This window comes from Penaeus chinensis, chromosome 7 (assembly GCF_019202785.1).
Source record: "Penaeus chinensis breed Huanghai No. 1 chromosome 7, ASM1920278v2, whole genome shotgun sequence".
Lineage (NCBI taxonomy): Eukaryota > Metazoa > Arthropoda > Malacostraca > Decapoda > Penaeidae > Penaeus > Penaeus chinensis.
In genome coordinates, this window is record NC_061825.1 from 24,675,748 (window position 1) to 24,685,747 (window position 10,000).

A 10,000-nucleotide genomic window follows, 5' to 3' on the forward strand; every position below is an offset into this window, starting at 1 on the left:
CAAAATGTCAGCTTAACATTAAAGGACACAGTTCATGACATAGCTCTTGCAACACTTTCTGGATTTGTTATGAGTGCTGAAAATCGTAATGGCATTAAGTATCAAAAGTTATCAGCAAAAGCAGAATCGTTCAATCTTGAAGCCGCCAACATGGACCAGGAGCTTGTTTATGTCATGAAGCTTGTGGAGCCTACTCCATCTGCAGGTCAGTGTTTATTGAAATTTTGGCATGAGTGAAAAGAGAAAGATTATTATTATTGCTATTAATATTTTTGTTAGTACTGCTGATGTTATGAAAGGCTAGGGATTGGAAAACCTTTTTAATTATTGTTCTTCTTGTTTTCAATGAGATTTGTTTATATAATTTACCTCAACTGATATTTTACATCTAGTAATCATAATTTATAATTCTTTATAACAGTAAAAAAAAACATAAATAGCAACAGCATCGAAACATGATTGTGATTGCTTGATTGAGTCCAGATATTGTATTTCACATGGTGTATGTTGCATTTTCATTTACCTACTTACCTCTGTATGTTACAAAAGCAAAAGTTTTATATCAGTTGTTTACGGGTTACAGGTTATGGCATTGCTTTTTCGGTCGACCTTGAACAAAATCCAATGAATGTCGGCTCAGATTATGCAGTTACAATGAAATTAGACCCATTGGAGCTGCTATATAACCAGGTAAAGCCGGAATATCATATGCATTGTATTTAGATTTTATAGTTTTCTCATTATAGACTTTTGAATGGTTGTTTGATAGGAATATGACCAAACATCATCTAATCGGTTGTATGACATGAAATTATGGGATAATTTTTGATAGCTATGACATATGAGTGTAAGTGGAGAAACATCCTGTTGATAAAATTTACCGATCATCTTTAAGTGGTATAAAGTACATGAAATTGTCTGAAAGAATTTTTTCTACTTAACAAAAAAAAAGAGAAAAAAAAGAGAGACAAGGGCAACACATTAAGATAGAGCCAGCAAATAATAATTTAGTATATGCAGCTATAGTTTTAATTCATTCTCTCCAGCTAATTTTGGGGTACATGCAACTGTACATTGTTCACTGCCAGGCAACATCAGTGCAAGTTATCCATCAATATATATCAGCCTTATTTATTTTGATAATAACCTGGAACAAAGGGAGTGCGGGTGCATGACAAGAATTGCATAAAATGCCATTTTCCCTGTCCTGCATGTGCCACAGGCACATTCAGTCTGAAATGTACTTGAATATTAGTATGGAAAATAAACAAACTGCCTAGTAATAAGCATGACATCAATACAGATTACTCTGGGGAGTGGTAGTTTTTTTTTTTACTCTAAAGATTTTTTGATGGGAATCTAGAAAATTGATCTGTAAATTATTGTGATCGCAGTTTCATCACAGTTTCCATATTCTGCAGTTCAGGAATTATTTCTAGCAAAAGATGCATCCTTTCCAAAGGTCAGATGAAATTTGGAAATTAGGCCCTGATATTCAGAGAAAAGGAAAGTAGTAATGATTTTCTTCAGTTATGATAATCCATCATTGATTCCAGATGCAGCATAGAAAGGATTATTAGCCTGACAAGCCCTCATACTATGAGGGTTTGTAACATTCTGTACCAATTTCTCAAATGGATCTTCTTTATTACATTGCTTTAGTAAATACTTTCCTTATTGATACAGAAGTTGAAGAATTACATAGAGAGATAATTAATAACTTAAATGTTACTAAACTGTTATAGAGATGACAAAAAAATTAACTTTCTGGATATAGACAAAGAATGGCCTAGAGGGAGATTGAAATATACTTTCATACAGGCATTTACAATACATTACTATCATACTGGTATTATTAAAGTCATCCAATGATTTATTCAGATTTTCTGTGAAAAAAACAAGTTCATTTTTAAGTAGTGTTTGTGATACTGAAGTAATGGTGTGTATATATTATACGCACATGAGATATAATGCCTGGCTGTCATATTAATGATGATAATGTTGGGATATATCTTACTTAGATTTTTTATGAAAAATAGACTCATTTTTAAATTTAAGTAATAATACTTTTTTGCATGGATTATATGATTTTTCACATTTTCTTTCAGCATGCTTGTGCAGAGATTGTTTACTTCTTCCGAGTTCCTCACAAAGAGTACAGAGGATTTGATGAAATGGCCCGGGATACTCTCAATGAGATGGTCAATACTGGCAGAGCAGCAGTTGAATATGCAATTGCTCGACACAAGACTGTCAACTTAGATATAGATATAAAGAGCCCATATATTGTATTGCCTGAACATGGTTCAATACAGAAAGGAGGCAATGTGTTAGTATTGGATATTGGTGGACTGAAGGTCAACAGTGAGATAGGAGGCCAAACTGTTGATTTGGAGGATGCAACAAGGATGGAACTTGAAGAACGACTGTATGATCGGTTAACCATTACAGTTACTCAACTCCAAGTACTCTTTGCTGATTCAGGTGATGAATGGCGGGTCCACAGAACACGTGATGATTCAGATTCTCACCTTCTGCCTAGAGTAAGAGTTAAGGTTGATTTGGCCAATAGCATTCATCCTGAATACCGACAGCAGCCAAGACAGAAGATAGACATCCACATTACACCACTAAAATTGAACCTTTCAGACAGCCGCTTAAGTCATCTTGTAGAGTTTGCACATCACTTGCCGGTATTGCATTCAGGAATGATTATTCCAGATTCTGTAGACAATGGAAGATTACCAAGACCAGATCTAGATCTTCATCACTGCTTAATAGAACCAAATGTGTCTGAATTGTTGGGAATAAGAGATAACTTGTTGAACCGCCTGAAGAAGAAATTGATACCTGATAATACAGACATGCATGCAACACCCCCTCTACTCAGACATGTAAGGCCTCTCTCATCAGTTGACACGATTTCTCAAACAAGTCTTGAACTGGAAAAATATTTCTCAGCTTCAGATAACAGTGATGATGAAGGAGAGACTTGGGGAAAACCAGTTGATGTACCTGGGTTTGAAGACAACACATCCCCGAAAAATATGATCACTATTTTATCACGTTTTTGTATAGATGAAATTGTAGTAGGCATATCACGCTCAAATGAACATGGAGAAAGACCTTATTTGATGGTGAGAGCTACACATCTTGTAGTAGAGTCAGCCATGATGGATTATGGACCAGCTGTACAAGTTACTCTAAGTTCTCTTCATCTTGTTGATAAGTATCATCATAATCCTACTGGAGAATATTTGGAGCTGGTCTCATCACCACAGACTGGATGTGTAGCAACTATATTGTATCGCAAAGTACGTGCCAATTGTCCAGATTTCAAAACACATTTTCACTCATGTGAACAAAGCTTAGTTGTTGATTTTTCAACACTGAATTTAGTGTGGCATAGAGGTTCTATTATAACACTTACCAACTTTCTTACATTACTGTCAGCTAAGTTAGGACACATTGAGCAAAGGATACCAAAAGTAAGTATCCCAAACAGCTTCATGACATGGCTGACTTCGGGGCCAGAGGATCCTCCAGTTCCATCAGGGGCAACCAAGTGGTCCTTTGCTACACATCTTCATACTCTCAGCTTGAAACTGTGTGATAATGAAGTTGAATTTTTACAAGCAAAAATTGGAGGTCTACAAGGTGAATGTGTCTTTAAGGCTAATGAAAAGAAAATTCTTCGAGCATCTCTGTTAGAGTTGGTTGTAGATGATCTTTCGGATATGACTCTTCACCCACGGATAATTGAAATAGAAGAAGATAGAGTATTTGACATAAAGTTGGTTCACTTCAGTCCAACTCATAAAGGTGTTGAAGAAATTGACACCTCTCCACATGGCATAAACCCTGATGCATCACTCAGGGTCAGAATTGGAAGAGTACAGTGTGTGTTCCTTTGTAAGTTCTTTGCAGACCTACAAAGGTTCATGGAACCAGTGTTGAACAGAGAGGGAACTCAGATTGCTTTTAAGCATGCAGAAAAAGCAGCAGGGGCAAGTATTGATGAGCTGGTCTCAGGAAGGAAGATTAGCCTAAGTATTGATATTCATGCACCAACAGTTCTCGTTCCTCAAAAGTCTGATTCTCCAAGTTTGTTAGTGTTTAATCTTGGAGATCTTAAGATTGACAACTTGTTCAAGGCAGTGCCAGGAGGAGGAGGTGGAGCTATAGAGAACATTCTAGTTGAGCTTGGACCCCTGCAGATATATAGAGCTGTGATGACACTGGGTGGTGGATTAGAGATGCAAGAAGATATACTAGAACCGGCAACCATTAGAGCAGATGTCAAACGTTCCTTGATACCCCAGTGCAGAGATCTTTTATCTTGGGATATTGGCATACACATGGGGGCTCTTTGCATAAATATGGGGCAGTGTGACCTCAATACTATTTTGGCTGTTATGACACAGAATAGGGCTGAGGCTCAGTTTTCAGATACAAACATTCACTCCCAGCCACTCACACCAGTTGATCTTGGTACTCCAGTAGTTGGTGATGATAATGTAGGTCGGTTGCAAGCATTTCTTACACATTCAGTGGATATCTACCGAATTGCCGATGCTCTTATATCTCTGGATGGGTTGACAGTGACTCTTTACACTGATATGGATGAAGTTCTAAGTTCACCTGTTCGGGATGCAGCAAGTGCATTGTGTCGTTTGGAAGTTGGAGAGATTGAAGTGCATGGAGATATGAATAGTGACCGAAGCATGGACGTACGGCTTACATTGCACTCTTTTGATTTGTTTGATGTGAGAACAGATAATAGTCATGCAGTTAAGAAAATATTTGGTCAGTATAGCAGTGAAATGCAGATGAATTTTGGAAGATTTAGTGTGAGTGTCCCACCAATGATGGATCTTATGTATAAAGTTAGTCCAAATGGTGATGCAGCAATAGAGGCCAGTGTAGAAAGAACAAGACTGAACATGTCTGTGGGCTTTGCAATTGCAATGTACAAATATGTGAATGGTGCAATACCAAGCACTGCAAGTACCAGTGGAGGTATACTTAATCCAGGTTTTGTTGGTGACCTTGGAACTACTGTAGATGGTGTGAGAATTATTCGTCGGCCTCCAAGTTCAGTGGACAGCACAAGTGGTTACCTGTCAACAGTCACAAGCAATATGGATGATCAGAAGACACTTTCCATATCACTTAAAGTTAAAAGACCAGAGATAGTACTTTTTGCAGACCCAGATGAGACAATTAGTAGAGTTTTGGTTATGAGGTGTGAAATTCATGTTGATTATTCTAGACATCCAGGTAACGAGAGTTTACATTTCTCATTAGATGGATGTCAAGTCTTTGCTACTATGTATACTTATCATGGGCAAAGCCCATACTCCATCATGATGCCATGTGACATTGAAGGAGCTTGGGTATTTAGAAGTGTAGAGGAAGGTGTGCGAGCAGAACTTAAAGTCTCTCACATTCATCTTCATCTGAATCCTCCAATAGTACATTTGCTGATCAATGTAGTGGAAGAACTGATGAGGAACCTAAGCCCTCCAATGATACCCTTCAGACTCCAGCGACCAACAGCTGACCTGGATGACCTCTGGTCTCCAAAACCTCTTACAGCCAACATTTCTCCCACACATCCTGATGATGAAGTGTATATTAAACCAGAATATCCTTCAACCAAACCTCAGCAGAGACTGGTTATCAGGTGCTCAGTTATCTCTGTGTCCTTTGAGAGGCAGTCTTTGAAGTCAGCTGTTCCAGTGCTTTTGATGAAGGCAGCCTTGAATACTGAGATCAATGACTGGTCAAAGCTCATGTACACTAAAGCTGAAATACAGTTACAATTGTCTTGTTATAATAAGGAGTTTTCTACGTGGGAACCAGTCATTGAACCAGTCAGTGAAGAGGGTAAAGTAATGAGACCTTGGGAGGCTCTTATCCGCACCCTGCAGCATCAGGCTCAGCCCATTGGCATCAAGCGCAATCGATCAGGCCCACATTATGATTCTGTTGATAGTGGTTCTTCAAACAACAGAAACAGCTATATCAGCTGTGTTTTAGATGATTCAGATTCTTCAACAGATGAAGAACATCAGGATAATGAAATGGTTGTTTTGAAGCCTCATGCTACATCAAAGATCAAGCGCTCTAGCATTAAGCGCTCCACTGCAGATCTTGGAAGTTTCACAGGTAAAGTTACCCCTCTTATAAGTCAATGAAAACACTCTTTATAACAATACAACAATTTGTCTTGAAATTTTTGTGAAAATCTTTGATAATGGTAAAACATAATATGGAATTTGATAATTGATATATTTTTTTACTCAAAGAGATCAATAATATAAATGAAAAGATATATTCTACTGCAATGCCTTTTGAATACAAAATCAATAATCAATAAAAGAAAAGGGAAGATGATATGGTCTGTAGATTGGATCACATATAAGGTAGCTAAAAAGAAGTGATCTTTTGAAATGTGATATTGAAGAATGACTGATGTACCATTTGATATAGGCAGAGAAGAAAGTAGTACAATCCACCAAGGAATTAATGTGGTAAAGGATTATATATTTTATTATATAAAGATATTGTATTCAGATGACCATACATTATGACATAATATTCAAAGTACTCTTTTGTTTGCAAAATAGTTTCAATTATTCATTTATTTTTACATTAATCAATGAATTACATTCCTTTCTTCAGCTTGAATTATACATTGTACCATTTGGATTTTCTGTTGATTACGAAATCCCTAATACTTTATATATATATATATATATATATATATATATATATATATGTATATATATAAACTCACTTGTAGTGTTTTAAATTAATGATTTTCCATTTGATTAATTTCATTGATATATTAATTTCCTGCATATTGCTGAAATTGAGTTATTAAACTTTTTTCTCAGGGTATCCATTAGATTCAGATTCTGAGACTGAAGATGGATTGATACACAAGATATCAAGTGCATTCTCCCACATGTTCTCCAGTGATTCTGAGGGATCAGAAGAAGAAGAGAGTAGTGATGATATACTTGAGGATGATAAAAAGCGAGTCAGGGATGGGCATCAAGGATCTTTATCATCTGCAGAAGGACAGTATTCCCAGGAGGAAGCTGATGGAGTCTTCAACCCCCCCCAGCTTGTTCCAGGTACTAAAAACATTCTTTGTATTGATGGGGTTGTAGGTGGGTATATCATGGTGTAGTGCTCACATCAGTTAGTTTTGGTCAGAATGAAAATGACTGCAGTGATGATAATAGAAAGTTAAGGATAAAGAAAATTTTGTTAGAACAAACCTTTCACAGCCAAAAGTACAGGCATTATTCACTTTTGGAAAGGGGCTAAAGATTACTGGATATCATGTCATGTTTCCTGGCATTGCATAATTTAATACATATCTATGAAAGAAACTGTCTTCTTATTCATTTTTCTTATTTTTCCTTATATTACTAAGATAAACACATTACTTGTCAGTTTGACACCATAATAGACTACAAATAAGTAAAACATCATTAGAAGATACTTATGCTTATATTTCTACTCTAGATGTAGTAGATGGTCCAGCTCTAACCCCAGAAGATGCAGAAACAGGAGAGCTTGCTACCTGCATCTTCGTTGACTCAAGGGACCATATGGAAGTATCACTGACACCACACATCATGACTTCAATTTATGATCTTGTTACTGAATATTTGGATAAACCTGAGAAACCACAACCCATTGTGTCCAGTGCTAACCCAATTGCTCAAGAAATTGTAGTCGTAAATGAAATTGGACCAAACTCAAAAGTCACAGTTGTGGCCCAAGAAGAGGTTAGTTGGCATAATGAATAGATACTGTAAATTGGAGATTATTTTTCCATATATGTGTGTGTGTGTGTGTGTGTGTGTGTGTGTGTGTGTGTGTGTGTGTGTATTTTACTCTCTGTCTTTCCAAACTTTCTGTCTCATCCAAAATTGATAGCAAGCAAGTACAATTACCCTAATTGAATTCAAAACTGTTGCATCCAACAATTAAGCAATACAAAAAATAAGAGAAAAAATCTTCCCCGGCAAATCTTCAACACTTAACCACACTTCCTCCAGTGAACCCCTAGTCATTACCACTGTCACAAGAAACTAGAAACTTGATCTGTTCAATACACTCACTAGGGCATTTGGACAGAAAAAGCACATTTTGCATCAGTTGAATACCTTATTTTCAGGTTCATCAAGGCTTGATGTATAATTTAATTACAAACAGAAAAAGGAGGGAAGGATATGGAATAAGTACATTAATCAGTTATTTTAGAGAAATAATGTCTTGCAGAGTAAAAGAAGCTTACCATAGCCAAAAGTAATAATAAAACACAAAACATAAACACCAGCTCAGCAGCAGTTATGTGAACAAAAACTGACATATTGGTAAAGTCAGTGTCAATCAGGAAATATTCTAGAGTTGCAAATGAAGTGCATGTACAGAAGAACATAAAGCTTAGTTCCACACCAGATGACCAGCAAAACATGACTCGGGTCACCCAACTCCTTGAAACATTTAACTTTCATGAGTTGTAGGCAGGGGCAGGGATGGTGCAGATCTAGCCACATCTATACAGAAGTATTGTTGTATACCTCCAGAATACAACATTCATATCAAAACCGTGGAGAATGACATCTTCAAGCTACTGGGTGATATCATTCATCAGACAGTAACAGCAATTCTCTTTTACAATTGTTTCTTCATCAACATCATCTCTGATGAGCTCACAGAATATATTGCAGACACACATTCTGATTCTTCGAGTATGATAAAGATGCTTTCTCTAACATCCAGAAAGTGTTTGATTCCAGTTTTATGAACCAGGACAAAGTATACCCTCTTTTCAGAATGATTCACTGAGAACTGTGCTTGTAATCATTTCACAATAGGCCATGACTTTTTGTTTTCCCTACCATTGACAACTCCAGTAAATAATATTGATTATTTATGACACGTTTACTGTGGTGCACATAGAAGTTGCAGAAATTAGTTTCTTTCTGTGTATAGAATTGATTAAAGGAGTTTTTGTTTAGATGTATATAGTCTATGTTAGGGGTGCATGACATACATGCCATGTCCACTGTGATTTTAGTTTGATTTTGCTTGCACAAAGATGGCTCCATAAGTGCTTAATCACCAAGGAGTCAGTTACTAGGCCTAGCTATCTCACCTGTTTACCCCTTTTTTTTTTTCTCTCTCTTTGTTATTGCTATTAGTATTTTGATAACATTATGAGGATAAGAATGTCAATAATAATTATAACAATATCGGTATTAATAGCATTAGAAAAAATATAGGGGAATTAGATGAGGTTATGGAGAACTTGCCTTTGATTCCTTGGTGGATGAGCTCTTTTGTAGCCATCTTTTTGCAAGAAAACTCACAAAAATAGTGGACTGTACAAAATATTGGAATGCCATAATGATAATGAAAGCAATGATTTTATTCCTACTTACCCCGTACACCAGGTTGATGGAGAGACCAGATTTGAAGTCTTAACCTCAGCCAAATACCAGGAGCCAGATTCCTTGCCTTCCAGCCCAGCCTCTGGAAAGAGCCGCAGTCGAGGAGAATCAGCCTCAGAGGATGAAGGCTGGCCAGAAGGGTAGGTTAAGGTTGCCAAGCTATTTACTAACCCTTGCATTATTCAGTTTCTTTTTTTTTTTTGTGTGTGTGTGTGTGTGAATTTATCTTATATAGGCTGAATACTTTTATTTATGTAGAGCATGTTATAGGTATGAAGCAGTGATGATAAAGTCAATTGGGTAAATATCAAGAAACTTAGTTTATGAAACTGTATTCACCAATGCTGTGATTCTCTCAAAGATTGCATATCACTCCTTTTTTCAGTAAGGATTATGAGCTATTTGGTAGGAGAGTATAATTTGTAGAATAAGGTCTGATTTTAATGTGACACAATTTATGTAACTTATACACATGGATAATTTCAGCACACATCATGAATGTTTCTATTTATTGTTGTCTG

General features: G+C 36.5%; 1 protein-coding gene across 4 annotated transcripts in view; it reads left to right on the top strand.

Annotated features, from left to right (window-relative positions):
- The window catches only part of LOC125027162 (vacuolar protein sorting-associated protein 13A-like), an 80,111-nt gene that overhangs the window by 18,426 nt on the left and 51,685 nt on the right, over nucleotides 1-10,000 (top strand). For all 4 annotated transcript variants that reach the window (XM_047616048.1, XM_047616047.1, XM_047616049.1 and 1 more), the window contains 6 exons: nucleotides 1-205; nucleotides 584-690; nucleotides 2,109-6,171; nucleotides 6,903-7,145; nucleotides 7,543-7,808; nucleotides 9,483-9,619. The exon at nucleotides 1-205 is cut by the window's left edge and continues 23 nt beyond it. In XM_047616048.1, coding sequence (XP_047472004.1) covers nucleotides 1-205; nucleotides 584-690; nucleotides 2,109-6,171; nucleotides 6,903-7,145; nucleotides 7,543-7,808; nucleotides 9,483-9,619 — 5,021 coding nt within the window. The remainder of the gene's footprint in view (nucleotides 206-583; nucleotides 691-2,108; nucleotides 6,172-6,902; nucleotides 7,146-7,542; nucleotides 7,809-9,482; nucleotides 9,620-10,000) is intronic.